Source organism: Mastigoproctus giganteus, chromosome 12 (assembly GCF_048544385.1).
Source record: "Mastigoproctus giganteus isolate SK-2022 chromosome 12, ASM4854438v1, whole genome shotgun sequence".
In the NCBI taxonomy this organism is placed as follows: Eukaryota; Metazoa; Arthropoda; class Arachnida; order Uropygi; family Thelyphonidae; genus Mastigoproctus; species Mastigoproctus giganteus.
This window is the reverse complement of record NC_143586.1, coordinates 41,240,837-41,261,162: the sequence shown is the minus strand read 5'-3', so window position 1 is coordinate 41,261,162 and position 20,326 is coordinate 41,240,837. Positions and strand designations below refer to the sequence as shown.

Here is a 20,326-nt window from a genome sequence, read left to right as displayed (position 1 = left end):
GGTATATGACAATAAAGAACAAAAATATGGTTGTATCTTTCCTGTTATTACAGATGCCCTGGTAAAAATATGAAACATGCATTCTTCTCCCCAATTAAAGAACGCCTCTAGCTATATTTCTATAATGATTGTTAAGCCGCTGACTTTGTTGCCCCTGGGACAAGTACCCCGTCTGCCCTGCTTTATTTCAGTGCTGATTACAAGGCACCTCTTCCAAAACAATGTGAGGCTAAAATTATAATTAAGGTACTTCAAATGAGAACTTAAAAATAGTGTAGTTTAAAATTATACAATGACCTATGTAAAAAAAATTGGGTATACCATCAACCATTCTTGGTATACCATCAATACCCTCAATGAGAGCAAGCCAGAGAAGAGGCTAATTGCAGCCAAGCTTCTACAGACCTCGCCTGCCAGGTCTGTAGAAGCTTGGCTGCAATTAGCCCTGACGAGGGTATAATTACAAAAAAATATTAATTCCCGACGTTTCAATTGTTTTCCCCAAAGCTCCATCATGGTTCTCCCCAGGTCTTTACGCAACTTATCTAATAACTGGGCATGGTTCGATCAATCGAAAATTGACTTCCATAGGCATAATAGATAATCCCTATTGCTCCTGTGGAGAAATCGAGGCCTGGAATCATTTACTGTACATCTGCCCACTGCGAGGACCTTCATAGCATCTTTTACACTACAATCCAAGACATACAAGTTCTTATCTGTTTCCCCAACTGGACATATTATCTAGATGTTCTTGGGGCAGAAACGTTTCAAGTGAGCGGGTAGCTAATGCCAGGGAAGCGAGCCTAAAAAACTTCAAGGGTTGTTAAATATACAAGAACAGTATGTCTTAATTGTTTATATAGTAATGTTAGAAGTGTGGTCAATAAAATGAGCGAATTCGAACTGCTGGTTAAAACAAGTAACGCGGACATAATAGGGCTTACGGAAACGTGGTCTGTGCCACCCGGAAATAAATAAAATAAATTTTTCTGTTTATACTCCGGGACGACCAAACGGTCAGAGGAGTTTACAAGATAGACAGAATACAAGAAACAGCACCGTATTCAGCAGTCACGGGCTTGAACCCCTGTCACTCAAGGCACGTATACTTATGCACCCGCGCGCCTGACCACTAGGCTACGGCGGCCTTTCAATAGGGGATGATGAGTTTCAGTACGGCTTGTATGATGTATTTAGGAAGGATAGGGTAGATAGAAGGGGTGGTGGGGTAATGCTTCTTATCAGAAGCAGCCTGAGTGCGACGATAGCTTTCCCGGATTCAGACGTTTCTCGTGCTAGAATAGAATCTGTATGGTGTGAGATAGATGGAAACAAAGGCATAATGCGAGTAGGAGTAATCTACAGACCAGGTTATTGTGAAGATTATGACGAAAGCCTCTACATGCAAATGGAATGGGCAAGTAAGCGTCAATGTCTTATTATGGGTGATTTCAATTTGCCTCTAATTGATTGGAGAAAATGGGAAGGAAACTCGACATGGGGAACAAAATTTTTAAATCAACTAGATGACTGTTATTTGTATCAACATGTCACGGAAAGTACTAGAGAAAAGAATATCCTAGACTTCATCATCACCCATGAATCAGATGACATAACAGGGCTGACAGTAGAGGAACCAGTAGCAGGAAGTGATCACGGAGTTCTACGGTGGATGATGATGAGAGAGGTGGCAGCAGTAAAAGGCAAAGGAATGGGTTATAATTTCAGAAAAGGAAATTACGATGCCTTAAGGTGCTACACGGCCTCTATTAACTGGGTAGATATCGCACAGAGAACGAAGACAATTGAACTGTGGTATGCTTTTAAAACATTAATCACAGACGCCTTGAATGCATATTTACCATTAAAAAAATACTCCACGAGGAGGGTTCCAAGTTGGATGAAGAGTGAAGTTGCCACATTACTTGAGCAGAAAAAGGTGGCACGGAAAGGTTACAGAGCAATAAAAAGTACTGAAGCCTATAACAGCTACAAGATGATCTGTAACAGAGCCACAGAAAAGGTTCGACAGGCAAAGGCAGTTTATGAGAAATCGCTAGCAAACAGAGCAAAGATGGGGGGGGGGTATAAGAAATTATTCACATATATAAATGATAAGAAGAGCAGGACAAACCAGATCGGACCTATACGTAAGGGAAAGGGGATAGTATTAAATACACCAGCTGCCGTTGCAGATGAACTCAACAGTAAGTTTGGTCCAACTTTAAAAATATTTCCTTTTCTTTTATTAATTATTAGTTTAGTTTTTTTATCATTGTTTTATTCGGGTTTTTTTTTTTTTTTTTTGGCTGGTGCAGTATAAGCCATAGGCTTTCTTGCACCATGCAGCCATTACTAATACTAATATTAATACCACAGGGACATGAACACTTGCTCATTACAGAAGCACAGTACTATCATGCATTCACCAAATTTGGCCAAGATGTGTTCTCAAGACGGAAGACCCTACCGCCTATTCATACTGGGAACCATGATGATGTCCAGACTTGAGCCAGCTGAATACCATATAGTTCAAAGGCTGTACACTGCCGAATATATCTGCTTATCGGGGTAGGATTTTCTAACCTTGTCTTTGGACAGAGTAGGATTGAACACCCGGCTCCCTTGCTGTGTAACTTTCTTCCCTTTCCTGGGACTTGTTCCTTTCCCCTTTCCTTTGCCTGGTGGACCTTGCTCCACTGAACTTGGGCGGCTGTCTTCTCTACAGCCGCTACACTTTCTCCCAGCTTTACTCCCTTCTTGCACTATACCCCCGTGCTCTACTATAATTATTATTTTTTTTTTTATTTTGTTTTAAATTTTATTTATTATTTTATTTTATTTGTATTCGTTTATTTACTTTATTTATCTATTTTTTTATTTTATTATTATTTTTTTTTTTACTTGGTCTCCGCTCAGGCGACCCTGACGGAGTTTAGCCAGAGAAAAAATAGGCAGCCTAGCTACCTCCTAGTGGTGTGTGTGGGCAACGTGGGGATCCCACTCGGGGCCCTGCAGCCAAATGCCAGGACACACAACAGAAACGAACATTCGCCTACAAGCAGTACATATGGTCGCAGCGCGACTGACTATAACAGTAATTTTTGTACCAAATTTCTTTTACTGGCCAAAATTTTCACGAGAAGTAAGTTATGTGCGACTGAAAGAATGTTCAATTCCTCTCATATGATGATGTTGGCGTCATTTAATTAATTAGAATTTATTTATGGTAATTTGCTAAAATGTTAATTAAATATATATTAACCCCAGGGGCTCACATCTGGTGTGTATGGACTTGGCACACCCAGGGTCATGAGCTGGATATCATCATTCTTCTCTTTCTCGGTCAAAGAGAGTCAAAAGTAGATTCCCTTCTACTTTTGACTCTCTCTCTCTCAGGGTAATTCAGAATTTTTTTTTTTTTTTGGCTAGTGTAGCATAAGCCTCAGGCTTCCTTGCACCATATGGTTAATAATAATAATAATAATACAATACAATTTTATTTTATCAAGAGAATTTGTTTACAATAAAAGAACTTGTTAAGAAAAGTGAATTTCTTGACAACAACTTGTAATTCATCATTTACAACAGTTTTTGCATACAGATTTGTTAACTAACAGAAAAGACAATGAAGTCATTACACATAGTACATTCCACACTGCAAACAGAGAAAGTAATTGATCTGTATATCAGGTCTAATCAGGAATAATAATAATAATAATAATAATGTTCAAGTTGCGTCCCCTTCATCACCAAACATTTAAAAATGCTAGATCAATTCTCAAAAATCAGAATTCTTTCGCCACGCAGCATTTTGCTATATTAATAATCTTATTTAATTTATTTAACTCATTTAATTAAATATGAAATAATTTAAATTCGTTTTAACTCAGAGATGACTGAATACGATTCTTCAAACAAAGTTAATACTAATTTCATTTAGATAAATTAAATAAATAAATACTTGAGCGTCTGGTTCTCTTTGCCTGTATTTCTCGTTTTCCAGTTGATTCAACGAACAAGATTTCGTCTTCTTTTTTCATTTTGGTTTAGTAGGATACACTGATACTGTTCCAAATAAAAACGCAATAAAAATTCACTTTACGAAGTATTTTTCTGACAGATAACAGTCACGTGACATAATGAGGCCTAATTTCTAACTTGTAATTATTGGTAGACGAGAATGACGAATTTCAAATAAAAACGTGTAAGTTTGGTCCAACTTTAAAAATATAAAAACGATTCATTTCATGCTTTTATAAATAGAATATTTATAACCAACACATACAGTACATTATACATATCGCAGTTACATAAACACGTAGTAAATGATATTAGTAACAATAAAAGCTTAAGTTACAAACCATTTTTAGAGACTGGACAATCAGCGCCGCATACCGGAAGAAATTCGCAATTATAAATTGTTGGTAGAAAATATTTTCCTTTACTAGTGAAGAAAAAATTTTTTATTCATTAGTAAAACTTTCATTTCATTGTATCTTTATTAGTGTTTCTCATAATATGTATTTTTTAAAAATTGAGATTTGTAATAATTTGTAATCACTCTTAATATACATTAATATATCGAGTCTTATGCATTTACTGAAACTTGTCAGGAAGAAGACATTTTCATCTTGATCGTACAAATTCCTTTCTCAATTCATGTCGCTTACCTTACTTTAAAAGTAGCGTTCAAACTGACGATCTGAAATTTCTAAAAGCATTATAGAGTCATCAGAGGCATTCATGCATGTTTTTTTTTTTTTTTTTTTTTTTCGATATAAATTACCCTTTAAGAGCGAAGCGATGCCTGGCAGCGATTTTAGAAGGTGCAAAGAATGTATGAAAGCCATTATTTTCAACAGTATCTTTAAATCTAGTGAAATGAATTTAGAAAGTACGGGCACAGAGCCAAATGCAGGTACAGTATACAGCAAACTCTTCTGGAACTCTTGTTTCAGGGCATTACATCGAGATTTCGTAAACCAGTCATTTCAACCTGCGTTCCGTGGAATCCTGAGTTCGACGATGGAATTTGAGATTCTGAAAATGCTTCGTAATTTTCCTTTTCATCACTGTTTTATTTAATCTGTACACATGTATTACTGCTTTTAAAGACATGGGTTCCGCTGAAAAATCTGGCTTTCGAAAGGGTTGCATGGCCGAAAAATATTGACAAACACTCGGTAACGTAGATACTGCTAAAGAAAGGGAAGAGAAACAGGGGGATGCTGCAATAAACCTGACATTTGAGTGCCGGTTTCATTTTTGTTACAGGACAATGCATGACTACCTACCAATCAACATACTATGGCAGTGTTTTTCCAAACTATTTTGACGCCGAAATAACTATGCACGTGTCAAAAATAATTCGACACTCCCACCCGGAATTGCGTAAATATCGACACCCCACGCTTTTTGTTTCGTATTTTTAAGTTAATATAAGAAATACAATGAAACATCAAAAAACATCATTGATAAAATAGAGGAGAAAAGATTGGAGTGGTTTGGATATGTGAAGAGAATGGGAGACAACAGATTGCCCAGAGGAGCCATGGAATGGATGCCATGGAGAAGAGAAAAAGAGAGGAAGACCAAGAAGGACGTGGATAGATGGTGTGTGAGCAGCTATGAATAGAAGAGGACTGGCAGACAGAGATTGGGAAGATAGAAAAAAATTGAAAAAAAGGATAAAGGAATGACTTTTCGATGTTAGGTTGAGGAGAAGCGTTGTAATAACGGAATAAATCCTAAGAAGAAGAGAAGATCTTTAAGTTAATAGTAAATGCAACGGTGCGTAACTTCCTTTTTTTTTTCAGGCCAAAAAAGCTGTAAGCATGTATAAGAGAGGGGAGAAATGTATTGTACTAAGCACTGGATTAACCAAGGCCACCTGAAATAAAGAGAACGTAAGCAGAGCTCACTGAACGCCTAGTATAAAGCATATTAAATTTTAATAAATAATTATATTGATTAATTTCCACCCGATTAAATTAATCGGTGAAAATTAATTAAGATTATATATCAATTTCCACCCTGAAATAATTTCGACAAATTCTCGCAGGAAATATGTTCAACAACTCAGATATGTGCTTAAAAAGTTGTCTTCACCAAATTTCGAATATCGTAGGTGATGACTGAATAATGACTGAAAACCAAGACCTGTAGTTGGTTTAATCATTTTTTCAGTCTATTTTATCTATTTATTTTTTTCTAGACATTCGGAAGATTCCTAGAGCAATCGAGTCGTTCTATAACATTGAGAATGTTCCGGAATCTTCTAGAATATTGTCTCTTGCGAAAGGTATCATGATCTCTCATGGTCGTGACCAGTGCCCACTCGATCTTACCCTAAAGGGTAAGATCGAGTGGGCACTGGTCACGACCTAGGGGCATTGTTCACTGGCCTAGGGGCATTAACATCCCCTAAACCTTGGCGCAAATTGGTAAAAATAATCTTTCTAAAAAATGAAAATCTTCGCGTCGGTCGGAGGTATCTCATCAGTCAATGTAGGGGCTGCGTATACCCTTGAGCCGGCCCTGGTCGTGATGTTCTGGAAGGTTCTAGAACTTTCGATGGAGTTTTCTAGAAACATTGTGAGCCTTCTAGACACATTGTGAGCCTTCTAGAAATTTCTCTACCGGTATATATATGGTTGTGTTCCGCACCAAGCAAGCATTTTCGTATTACAAAAAGCGTATGTGTTTCAGAGAATGAGTGGTGAACAAAGTGAAAAAGTGTTTTAGTGACTTAGTGCTTGTAAACAAGTGTTGTGTGCATTAGCATAAATCGTGAACTGAGTCTAAATTAGAAATACAAATTTACAATTTCTTAATTGTGTTCTTATGTGCTTGTGCCTCACCCGTAAATGAGATATGTCGCATTCTTGCCGAAATAAGCTTTTGCTACATTTGCGGAGAAGTGGTGTTCAAATCGCAGTGGAAGTCACTGTAGCAACTTGTGAAAAAAGCCTATGCACTCTATTTTGTATGTAAGGTCGGAAATTAAGATAAAGTATGGGCTCCAAAGATTTCTGCATGCACCATGGGTCCAAGTTCCTGCCAGTGAAACACGCCTCACACCATACAGCCGCGTTGAAGGACATTAACAGGCTGGCTTAGAGGTAGTCATAAATCGATGCCTTTTGCTGTTCCAATGATATGGCGGAAACCTCGAGATCATATAAATGATTGTTACTTTTCCATGACCATGTCTTCCCCACACCGAGTGGAAAAGATCTGAGTTGGAATCCCATAAATGATGCGAGGAATTTTAATGTGAGGGAAATCCAAGCATTAGGTAGAGTATCCCAATATACCTTCTACTCTAAGGTCGGTTCCTCGCGATGATACAATGCCAGTGCCAAAGCCACTAGAAACGTATGGACTTAACTCTGATTCAGGATCGGGAAAGGGATCTCCAGAAGATGCAGAACCCAGAACGAGTTCAGATCCAGACGTTTCAACTCTTGATATTGCAAAGTCGCATCTAATCACTCAGGCAGAATAGAACGATTTGGTCAAAGATATGGACCTCTCCAAAATCAGTGCTCAATTACTAGGATCACAACTTCAGCAATGGAATCTTCTTGAAAAGGGTGTCCACGGCATCTTTTTATAGGAAGAGGCAATCTAACGTAACGACATATTACTCCATGGATTTATTGTAACAATGTCCAAGAATTAATGAGATCTGAAGCACGTCCCCTAGCAGTGAAGGCTTTTCATTGATTCATCCAAGGTCAGTTTGAAAGCAGTTTTTCTCCATAATTTAAATAAGTATCCATCTATACCATTAGCCCATGCTGTTCACGTGAAGGAAACGTGAACAGCATGGGCTAATGGAATATCTGTGCTGACCTAATATTGGAAGCTTTGCTGGCTGGGTTGCAAGGTGGATACACTAAATTCTGCTGTTTTTTATGCAAGTGGGACAGCTGAGCGAAGGATTACCACTACAGGGTAAAAAAATGACCAGACCGTTCAGAAACTACACCAGGCCAGAAATATATAACACATCCTCCTTTGATGGATAAGTCAAAAATCTATTTACCTTTATTGCACAACAAGTTAGGTTTGATAAAAATATTTGTGAACGTGATGAACAAACAAAGGAGAAGGATTTTCCTGTTTAAAGCAAAAGTTTCTTGGAATCAGTGAGGCCAACATAAATGAGGGAAATTTTTTTGGGTCCTCAAATCGAATTGCTATTACATGATGAGGAATTGACTAAAAAATTAAATTCTACAGAAATAAGAGCTTGGAAGGCATTGGAAAATGTCTGCCGGAACTTTTTATGCAATGAGAAATCACAAAATTACAGTGAAATTAAGTATTTCACTGTAATTTTGTATTTATAAAGGTATTTAATTATTAGGTATTTATAAAGATATTTCTTTTATAATTTCTGATTAAAACTATTTATTTAAAATATCAGAAGGTAACGATTTTCGCTAATGGCAGGCAGCATTAAGAAAAATCGAGTAGAAAGCATCATTTTTCGTTTTCGTATGAAGCATTATTTTCTCCTTCCTTACAGCCTCATTACGAATAAAATTTCAAAAGAAAAGACGCACTGACTTCTGAGAATCCTTATTTTGGAGTAAAGTCTGAATGTATCTAATTTCTCTTACAACGTTAGCTGGCTCGCAAAAAAGGGAAAAAGAAAATGCGATAGAAATAGTACTCCTCGAGTACTATTTCTTTTATGCTGTTCATGGGACAAAAAGGTCAGGTGAAAAGTTGGACAGTGTAATATAATATTAATCCGTTTAAAGGTGAGTTCTCTATAATCGAGATTTATTTACAGTATTTCCATAAAAGCCTTAATGGATAAAGACGTAATAGTGTTTATACGTATTTTTCTGTCTTTCTGCATCATTTTTCATACATTTATTCTTTTCTGAGATTGGTAGAAGAGGAAAATCACGGGAACCGTATTGTGGTGATGTACGCAGTCATTAGCTTTCTGCTTAGACCTACAGTACTTATTTATACAGGGAGAAGAAGGACATTTAAAAAAAATAATCTTGAACTGACATTTTGCAGAAGAAATGAAATCATATCCATATCTCTCTTTCTGTTTTTCCAATAACCATTCCATTCCTGTCTTCCTCTTGCATCCTAATTTAGCGAAAATATTTTTGCGAGGTAATTGAAAAGGTGTAGTCAGCTGTTGACAAGGAAGTGTTGACAGTAATCCAGTGAGCTGAATGCATTCCTTCCTTACGTTAGCACATTTCGCTTTCTCTCCCTCTACCAATTTAATTTTAGGTCTAGCTCTGATCTCCCACCTGCCGATTTTGTGATAAGACTTCTTTTTTTTTTCCTTACAGAACATTTAATTAAATTTCTTGTCGGAAGAAACGTGATATATTTTTTGTTCTACTGTCTTTCTTTTACTTTCAACTGCTGTGCACCTAATGACGTTTCTTTTTAACCTGAAATAAAAAAAAAGTTGTAGATATACTTAGAAAAAACTCATTTGTATTTGCGTAATTTCTTAAAATCTGACTGTGAAATGGTACTTTAAAGACAACGTTTCACAAAGCCATGCTAAATTAAATTATCTAAAAACGTGTAAAAAGTCTGTTGGTACAAAAAACATACAAACAAAATATGCAAATACTGAGTGGTCACTTTATTAGTTACGTCAACATAACAGCCAGAAAGTCATCCTGTAGCCGTCAGAGCAGCTGGATTAATCTTACGCATAGAAACCTGTGGCGCCCAAATGTTATTCACTGGTATCAAAGGGTACAATAAGTACCATGAAAGCATTCCACCACACCATTGCACCCACTCTCCACTAGCCATGGTAGCACCTGCTAGTCCTTTAATTTATGCAGTTTTTGTCATATGGTCGTGAAATAGCAGGAACCGGGATTCTTCAGGCCACAAAGGTTTTATCAATCCACCAATGTCCAGTGTTAGTGTTCCGACAAAATCGTACCTTCCTAGTTTCTTTTGCTGGCTAGAATGGAACCCAGTTCGGTAGTCAGCAGTGATACTTCATCCGAGATAAGGTACAATGAATTGTGCATTCTGAAATGTGTTACCACTATTGTACCGGGTTGTTATTTAGTAGTAATAGCAGTAGCAATGGCAAATGGTGCAAGAAAGCAAGTTTATAAAGCATTAGCCAAAAAAAAAAAAAAAAAACTTACACAGTTCACCAATCTGTACCCTCCAAGAATTTGTCTAATTCTTCCTTGAATTTTTTCAATCCATTCCATTTCCACAACAGATTGTTGGAAGCCTGTTCCAACAATCAACCACCCGCTCGCTGAAGGCAACCTTCCGCACATCTATCCTGCAACCATCCTTCCTCAGCATGAATTTATACCTCCTCATGCGTGTAGTCTCAACAAGTGGAAGAATGCCATTAACATTCAGCTTACTCAATCCATTCAAGGCTTTAAATAACTCAATAAGATCTCCCAGCAGATGCCTAGTTTCGAGACATTGCAATTTGCAGAACTGAAGACTTTCTGTTCTCATAATTATGGTAAGAGCACTCTTTTGTTTCCTGGCTACCACCAGTCTAATTGCCCTTCTCTACACCCGTTACAGCAGATCTACATCCTTTCTAAAGTGAGGCTTGCAGACCTCTATACAGTACTCAAGACACTGGCCTAACCATGGCCTTATACAAAGGGATAATCACCTCTATATCTCTCCTAGCAAATTTTCTGTATATCATTGACAAAACCCGATGAGCTGTCCTGGCAGCATGTCTCTACTGCTCAGATAATTTCATGTCTGACGGCACAATAACCTCCAGGTCTTTTTTCATTCCCCGCTACCCTGAGTGTAGTACCAGACAGTCCGATAAGTTATTCTGGGGTTACTGCTACCCATATGCACTACTTTGTATTTGTCAATGTTAAACTTCAACTTCCATTTCTTAGCCCATCGATCCAATTAGACATTAAGCCTGATATACCTTCATCAATATCAATGATAAATATTGAAAACAACAATGGGCCCAGCACTGAACCTTGGGAAACTCCACTGATAGCATTAATCCACGAAGAGCAGCGTACATTGATAACCACTTTCTGTCTTCTTCCACTTTACCATCCCTTTATCCATAGCAGTGACTTGCCCTTAATGCCACATTGATCCAGTTTATACAGTAGTATTTTATGTGCAACAGTATCAAAAGCCTTCCTGAAATCTAATGGCATGATGTCAAAATTATATTTTGCATCCAGTTCCTTGGTCATCATAGTAACCTATCAGACTGGTTAGACAAGACTGCTCCTTGACAAATCCATGCTGTGACTGTAGTATAATTACATGCCTGTCCAAATGGTCCTGCATTACTTCTTTAACCATTGATTCCAATATTTTCTCTGGAACAGACGTTAAGCAAACAGGTCTGTAATTACTAATGTCGCCTTTTGAACCCTCTTTATGAATTAGGAATATATTCGCACTTCTCCAGTCCATAGGGACATCCCCTGAATCCAAGGACGTTCTCATAATTATGGCTAAGAGTTTACTTACCTCCTTTGCTGCCTCCGTTAATATAATTGGATAGATTCCATCTACCCCAAGTTCCTTTTTTATGTCCATCCTCAACAATTTCTCGTCGACTTTCCTTTAAGTTATCACAAATTCATTTATCTCCTTGTTAGAGTTTGACAAACTTTTGGCATCCTCTTCACTAAAGAATTCCTCATGTGTGAATATAGATTCAAAATACGTATTCAACTTGTCAGCAACCTCAGCAGGGTCATCAACAGTTAACCCATAGACATAACGTGGCCCAATATGATTCAACCCCTTCCTTTTTTTAGAGACTTTCATAATCTTAATGCAGTCCCGGATCCAAATATTTTTCTGACTGAGGCACCTATAAATTTTGCCGTTCCTATATGACGCTATTTGCTAGAAACCCTCCTTGCAGTTCTCTCTCTCTCTCTCTCTCTCTCTCTCTCTCTCTCTCTCTCTCTCTCTCTCTCTCTCTCTTGCCTCGCAAACTAAATACTGAGTACGGTCCAGTCCGGGGATCGTCCCCAGAAAATGCTTCAGTTTAATATAATTCATGTAGTGGAGAACTTAAAAAGTTTAAAACGACAAGCAAAATTTAGGAACATCTTTTGTTTATTTTTATTTTAAAAACTATAAAATTATAACAATTTAGTGACTCCTAAATTTTTCTGCTCGAGATTAGTTCCTCCCTGACTTTACCGACGAACAAGTTTGAGCGTATCTAATAAAGTGGCCACTTAGCGTATATTCGTACATTATACTGTATATTGTGCAAAGTTATAGGAAATTTGTATAAATATTAACAAATTGCCCAACTTTGCAACCTATTAGATACGTGAAGATGCATAGAACAGTAGTTATAAACCCGTACATGGTTCAAGAGGAAGTGGAACTTGAGCAGAAGAGAAACAAAGCGAGGGTTAATCTAACACCTCTTTGTTTGATAATCTTATAATGCCTCCACAGCTTATGCGTTTTTTTTTTTTTTTTTTTTTGTTTCGGTAATGCCAACTGTCAAATGTACCAGGTAATTCTTCAGTGGGGAGCAAAAGATTGAGTTAATTGCTCCCCACTGAAGAATTACCTCGAAATCAGTTTAAGGAATTTAAGATTAAAGGTCAGGGTGAGTCTCAGTAAACACATGTAATTTGAAACCTGGGTATAATTCAGTCATGTCTTATTTCTCGCAGAATGGATTCTGCTGTTCCCATGCTCGCCTTTAATTATACCCAGGTTTCAAATCAAGATTACATGTGTTTACTGGGACTCACCCTAACTTTTAATCTTTCTTGTCATAAGCACATCAAAAATACCGCTTCCTCTGCAACAAAAAATTGGATCTTCTCTTTCGCTCTGGGCGTTACTTTTATTCTAATTAAATCAGCCCTTCCATAAAATACCGTTCTCTGAAAGACGTTTTGGGTGATGGGCTCCCTTCTCTCAGGCTTCTCGACTCCATTCAGAAGAGAGCATTCAGGATAATTAATGACCCGTCTCTTACAAAGTCTGTCCACTGTCTTTCATAAACGTTCAGTTTCTACCGAATGCCTTTTCTAGAGCTAATTCCATGGGAACTGTTCTCCTGACTTTCTATGTTAGCACAGTTGATATAATCACCGTCTTCCCCACACCGAGTGGAAAAGATCTGAGTTCGAATCCCGTAAATGATTCGAGGAATTTTTATAGTCCTTTTCCATAACGTGGCTGAACTAAGTCTCATACATGGGTAGCATGGTTTTTCTCCCGAAAACTCATGTTGGTCGTCCAGCACATCGACCACAGAACACGCAATTTACAGGAATATTATATACGGCGCAATATGGCTTAAGTGCTGATGAGCCTAAAACCCTACAACAACCAAGTCTTCTGAATTTGCATCTGTATTTTCCCCACTCTCTTCCAATCCACTCCGAACAGCTATTGCAACCAGTCAACATCCATTCACTACCCAAATCCACACTCACAAAACCAAGTTTTCCCTTTTCCATTTATTCCTACTACTTCTGTTCTCTGAAACAACTTTCCTTCACTTGTATTTCCCGAGAATTAGTCTACAGAAATTTAAGCCTAATACCAATAAGCGCCTTCTGTTAATAAATACTAAAATTTCTAATACCTTTCACGTTTGGAAATGATGTTGCTTCTGATATCGGTGGTTTCTCATCTAAGCAAAAATCATGTAAAATTACTTGAGTAAAAGACTACGATTGAATTAATTAACAGTAGAAGACAGTCAGAACAGCTTTGTAGTATAACGAATGGGAATGTGCCTGTGCACATGCCCATTAAACACACTTCACTGCCAGATCCTATCTTGCCATTGTTTCGGACCAAGTTTTGACATAATGGTGATCATGTATTCAGATGGCATTGGACTCTTTCAACAAGAAAACGACCCCTATCACAAGACCTGCATTGTGCGGGAAGGTTTTAGAATCATGTCCAAGCATTTCGTGTGCTTACCTGACAGCCAAATTCCCTCACATTAATCCCATTGAACGTTTGTGGGATGCGATGGAACGCAGAATTGGCCAATCTATGCTATTGTCTTACTCCGTTATCGAACTCCTGGATGACCTTCTGTCCAGGAGGTCTAGGATACTTGAAGACACTTTTTGCGGTCTCATAGCTACTAGATAGGTAGTCATTATATTTTTACTCATAAGTGTGTATACATGTTAGGATATTAGTATCTGGATGTACATCCAAATACTAAATACGTATACCTTTTTCAAAAATTCAAATTAAAAATATCTTAAATGCTTTAGAGTTTTTCCCATTGATTTGACATTTCTGTAAACTTTTTTTCGGGAATTATCAATACCAGTGGTAATAATTTCTGGTGACACGTGGCATTTCGTGGTTCGTAGAGGAGGTCTTCAACCTCTAATTTGGATAAAGGTCCAAATCTAATTGTGAAGATTTGAAACGAAATAAATGAATTATGTTTTCAAGTACTGTCTATTGATCTTTAATGTGTGTCATATAATTCATTACAAAGCGTGAATTGGTATGCTCGTTCACGAATCAGTTCCAGTGCGGTCAACAAACCAACTGCAGACATTGAAACGCAAGTAATAGCACGCAACATTCAGAAAAAAACAAGGTCTGCATTAATCGCGTGATGTGGTCAGAATCTTAAGCAGGAAATTATGAGGTAGTTGCGAAACCTATAATGGCCTTAGCACTTTGTACTGAATAAACGGAAACGATTGCATTTCTGAAATAAGTGCACATTATTCGAATTCGCAGAAGTAAACTGCTAAAACTGGCCAATCTCTACTTGACACTTATCGTACAAATAGGAAGAAGTATCTAAAAAAAATGTAAATGTCGAATCGAGCGAACTGTGAATTGAATTAGGATTTTGTCCTAACTCCATTAATTCCATTTTCTATTAAGTGTTCTTTGGTTACATGTAAATGGCAAAATAAACGGCTTTTTGGATCTTTTGTAACAAAAACAAAATACCTTAAACATTTGTTTCATTAACACTGGACGCTGGGTTGACTGTCAACCAATCAAGCATGTGTATTACCACACCAACATAGATAGAAGAATCTTTAGATTAAGGTTTTATTGCCCATAGGAATCGCAGTTCCCACATAAGCCTACTTAATACCAAACGTCAACTGGCCTGACACATTGAAAACGCGACAAGGCCTTTCATCGACAAATCTCTTGAGAAATGACCAGACCTGCTCGACCAAAGATCAAAGTGGTGGTTATGTAGATTGCAAATCCCAGTAGAAATTTCAAATCACTTGTGGTGCTTAAATATTGTTCTTAGAAAATTTTGGGCAATTGAGCGTCTCTTTCTGCAAAGTACTGAAAGATATTAATCCGATTTTTAATGGGCAAAAGCAGCCTAGTGAAAAAGAGGAAATATCATAGAAAAACAATTTTGAATGTGGGATCTAATGCAAAGTCGCTTCATTCTTCAAGCAGAGGAGACGGATATTTGGAAAACGATTATTTGAAATTATTGAACCCTGAAGCCACAATATATACTGCTCGTAATGGAAATTGACCTGCCCACAAAATTAAAAATTGCAAGAATATTGATTAAATATAAATATTAAAATTCTTACTTTTCAAGACAATTAGGAGAGTAACATTAATTCTATGAACCATCGCAGTAGATAGAGTCACTGCTCTGTGTACCCGAACTAAATCAAGGCTGTTTTGGAGTTAAAATGACTGTGGTTTGGTTTCCAAAGTTAAGCTTCATAAAGGCTTTTCCGAAGGGAAAAGCCTTTATGAGCTATTTGCACTTCCACGGCGAGGGTTCACACGGTTCCTGCGCTCCCCAATACCCCACGTATTCGGGGTTTTGTTTAAAAAGGAAAACCAATCATTGGGCCCAGTTAGTTCCCAGATTACTTCACCAACAGAGAACGGACCGGATTTCATGGGCTTCCAAAGAGATGTGGTTGTCAGTGCGTGTTTAGCAGGTGCTCCCGTAGAAATAACGGCTTCAGTGTTCAGACTAGTGTCATTCGAATCTTAATGAATAGAAAAACTGGAAAACATTGGTTTTCTAGTTTTTCTGGAAAACCAGACGCAACTGTAACCGAAAATGTAAGATTACAGAACAAGGTGCGCGTTCTTCGGAGTGGATTACGGTCTAACTTAGCCAACGAAGAACAACTAAACTCTGCATTTAATGTGGGAACTTTGCACTGTAAAATGTAAAGAACCCTGCAAAGATTGTACTGAGGGAGCAGAATACCTTCACGGAAGCCACTGATCTCCGCACCAGCCGAAAATATAGCTCCTTTAGTGCCAGGAACTTAAATGATGAATGGAAGAGGTCTACAAAGAAGTCAAGCTTTACTCTTTTCAGCACCGATAGAAGATTGCAAGTATGGGAGGAAACTGCATGATGCACTGGAACCATCCTGTTGCGTACCGATAGTGCAGGCTGCTGGAAGAGGTGTAATTGTGTGGGGTTTATTTCAGCAGGATACTCTTTGCTTCTCCCCCTATCCCACAAGAGGGCACCGCCAACACCAGAACATGTGCATGCATGCTTGCATTTTTTCCACTAGAGACAGGAAATACCCTCAAGATGACAATGCACCCCACCCACTGCGCCACATGCGTGAAAGATTGTTTTGAGTAACACGAAAACTTCGGGCATCTTTTCTGGCCAGCCCAATCCTTGGTTCGCAATCGCATTTAGCATCCGTGGGATGAATCAGAAAGTTGTATTCGCCAGTCCAATACTGCCCGCTTGACTCCAGGAACTAAGGGCAAACAAAATAAAAAAATTAAACTATTATATTAAGGTCACCTGGAACGTTACTTTCCACTACCCATGTGCATGGAGTCTGTAAATTGAGTGTGTTCTCTGGTCGATTTGGCTCTTTTTCTGGATGAAGCGTTTCGCTATGCAACATCTTATTGACTTCTGCTATGTCGAATCGAAGCAGTGCTTACGCCCAACGCATGTTGTGTGTTTTAAACATTAAAGCAACTAAAGCTACTTTATGGCTGTAAATTGTGTGTATTCTGTGGTAAATTTGCCAGTTTGCTGGAAATAAAACACAATTTTCCGGGAGAAAATTACTGCTCTACCTGAGACCGACTGACTCAGGCACTTTATGAAAAAAGAAACAAAAATTCCACTCATCATTGACGGGATTCGAACCCGGGCCTTTTCCACTCGGTGTGAGGAGGACGGTGATTATAACCATTATGCTACCCGTGAGGGTCCCAACGCACACACACACATATAGTCCTAATAAAGTGGTTAGGCAGAATAGGTTTTTGGAAACATATTCAGAGTAACTAAGGCTATGAGCTGTCAATGTATTTTGTATGTAACTGTGTGTATCCTATGTTTGTTCTGCAACTCTTGTTCTAGACTAATTAACTTGGCCATTCCATCCGTCGAGACAGAATTCGAACGAAAATCTTTTCCGTGCGATATGGAATTCCAAGCATTAGGGAACACCATACCAATGCAAACGGTGAGAACTGTGCATCAGCTGTCGTTTGATCATTACTGTGACCGCCGAGCTTGGTGGTCTGCGCCCAGATCATCGGGCCCATTGGCTCATTTCATCCCATCTTAATGTATTGCTGTCCAGATGAGGATATCGCATCGGCTATTACCTACTTCTGAACAGTACAAACTTTACTACCTAATGGAAGGGGATTATTTTGTAAAATACTTTGTTTTTCTTCCCTTCACCTTACTTTTGAGCAGTGCATGGAGTAGCAAAGGCCACCAGCTCAAATAATTGTAAATGCATTGAATTGTAATTTGTAAATTGTTGTAAATAGCCAGTTGCTTATTGCTCTTGATACGTAACTTTTAATTGTAAATGCTGTGTGTTTTATTTATACATTTCTGAGTCGTAAATTAGTTTGTAAATTAGATGCTTATCATTTTTAAAAAGTACTTTTTAGTTTTACATATTATATGTTTTATTTATATAATGTTTTCAATTAGTGATACTGAGATTGATGAGGTAGAGTTGCTCGAAGCTACTAGTAGAATTACAGAGATAGAAAATACCTTAGAAACTCTCTCACAGGCAGCTGAATTAACTGATATGGAAATTTTTTCTGGAAGGAGTATTCCAAGAACACTATTGAAGGGAGGGTTGTCTTCTCTTTCTTGTCCTCGGCAGGGTACCCAAACATGGAAAGACTACGAAAAAGAAGACAAAATCTGAGACCGACTAACTCAGCCAAGTGTGAAAAATGACCCATTAAAATTCCTCGTGGGACTCGAACTCAGGTGTTTTCCACCCAGTGGGGAGGATGGCGATCCTACTAACTGTGATACCCACGAGGGTGTATAAAAGTAAGTAACATAAGAACTATACGTAATAGGGGTGTCCTAGTTGAGGCGGAGAACAAGGATAATATTTCCAAAATAAGGGAGTGTTAGAATACAAGAAACTGCTTTTAGGTATGATTCACCAGTCTTTCTAAAAATTGTGGTACAGAATATAGAGAAACGCACTTCAAAAGAAGATTTTATTGATCAGTTATAGATAAAAAAAACTTTAGAGATTATATTTCGATTTTTTTCAACAAATTTTTTTCCGATTTTTCAACAAATATTGATTTTGTTTCTATTAATATCTCTAAAATTAAAAGTGAATTATTTAACAGGGCTTTTAGTATGGCATGTTCTGATAAAATTGGATAAATTATATGCTTTCTGGGCCACATATAGATTTAAAGAGATTTTTCCAGTAACACAATGTTATGAATGCTTGAATTATGGTCATATTGCAAAATATAGTCATTGTGCCAGATCCGGACATACAGAGATTGTACTTCAAAAAATGAAGAGGCAGTTTGTTTAAACTGTAAATTAAGAAAGAGGAAGACCAAGCATGTTGCTGTGGATAGGGCATGCCCTGAATATCAAAAGGTACTGGAGTTCTGCAAGAGAAATATAAATTATGTATAATAGTTTAAAAGTAATTCAGATTAATGCTCAACGAGCAAAAGCTGTAGTATCACAACTAAATTATATAACGGAATTAAGGACTTGGATATTGCATTAATTCAAGAACCCTATGTAGTTAATGACAACTAAGGGTTATCCCAGAAACTACAGCGTTATTTCATTTGGAGATTCTCCAAAAGCATTAATAGTAAGGAAACATAAATTTCTTCAGTATTGAACACAGGCAAAATTGGACAATTATTTAATTTGGATGAAGTCCGAGGTGCTGTAATCCGGGCAATGGATGACAAAAGTAATGTCATTATGCAATGAGCATGTGACTTTCTGCGAACCAATTGGGAGGTTTGGCACGATCTATTTTGTCACCATGTATTATCAGTACTCTGACTTAATTGAGCCTCAGGGTATCCTGAAAAGATATGTGAGGTTTTGTCCTCATATCACTGTGTAATAGCTATAGATTTCAATGCCACCTACCCACTTTGGAGGGGGGGTAGGGAATCTGACGACAGAGGTCTAATGCTAGAAGATAAAGACTTCCTCTCCGCCAGAGGCCGAGAGGAAGTCTTTATCGTCAGCCTTGAGGTCGTGAATGTTCCGGGGCATATTCCTACCTACTCAACAGTGCATGGGCAATCGTATATTGATATTACTTTCAGTACTGTTTCAGAACTAAATAAAATAAGAAATTGGTTACTTGTGCCGGATCTGACAACCAGTTATCATCACCTTTGAAATAAGCTATGTTAACGCTCAAAGAATCATGCAGAATACAGGTAGGTTCTCTGTAAATTACTGCAAATTGGTTACTATTTGATTCCATATTTTGTAAATTAGTTAATAAGTTTTGTTGGAATAACTGTATCGCACCAGATTTGGTGATAAAAGGTACAGGAGACTTTACTGAATGCTTGTACTAAAAGTATGAAAAGATTGTTAAAAGATCGGTTTTCTGGTGCAGAAGAGATCTGATTGAATTCAGAAAGCAATTGATGTTACTTAGAAACAATTAAAAAGATACGAAAGAGTAAATGATCGCGAAATTGCGCAGTTTTATAAGGCTGCTTATATAGAGAAACGTAAGAAGTGTGTAAAAGTTATTTTCAAATCTAAGTAAACTCTTGGAGAGATTATGTTCAAATGAGGGGATCACGGGATCCATTGGATTTAGTTTTTAAAGTAATAACTGAAAAATATTGTTTTTAATGATGGTACTTATATTATAGGAAGGGAAGCTACTGAAACTGTAAACTGGAGCGATTCTGCGAACATGATCCTAGGGGAACTGTTCCCACAGGACCAGGAAGAGCTAAACGATTAAGAATACAGAATTTAATGATGTAAAATGCAATATTACACACACGCAAAATTGGACAATTATTTAATTTG

At 37.6% G+C, this 20,326-nt stretch overlaps 1 protein-coding gene across 4 annotated transcripts in view; it reads left to right on the top strand.

Moving 5' to 3' along the window:
• The first annotated feature begins 19,487 nt into the window (after positions 1 to 19,487).
• Syt1 (Synaptotagmin 1) overlaps positions 19,488 to 20,326 on the top strand; it is a 78,965-nt gene continuing 78,126 nt past the window's right edge. For 2 of the 4 annotated variants that reach the window (XM_090386446.1, XM_090386445.1), the window contains exon 1: positions 19,488 to 19,713. In XM_090386446.1, coding sequence (XP_090242572.1) covers positions 19,701 to 19,713 — 13 coding nt within the window. In that variant the 5' untranslated portion in view covers positions 19,488 to 19,700. The remainder of the gene's footprint in view (positions 19,714 to 20,326) is intronic. The other 2 variants (XM_090386443.1, XM_090386444.1) reach the window with 2 other exon arrangements.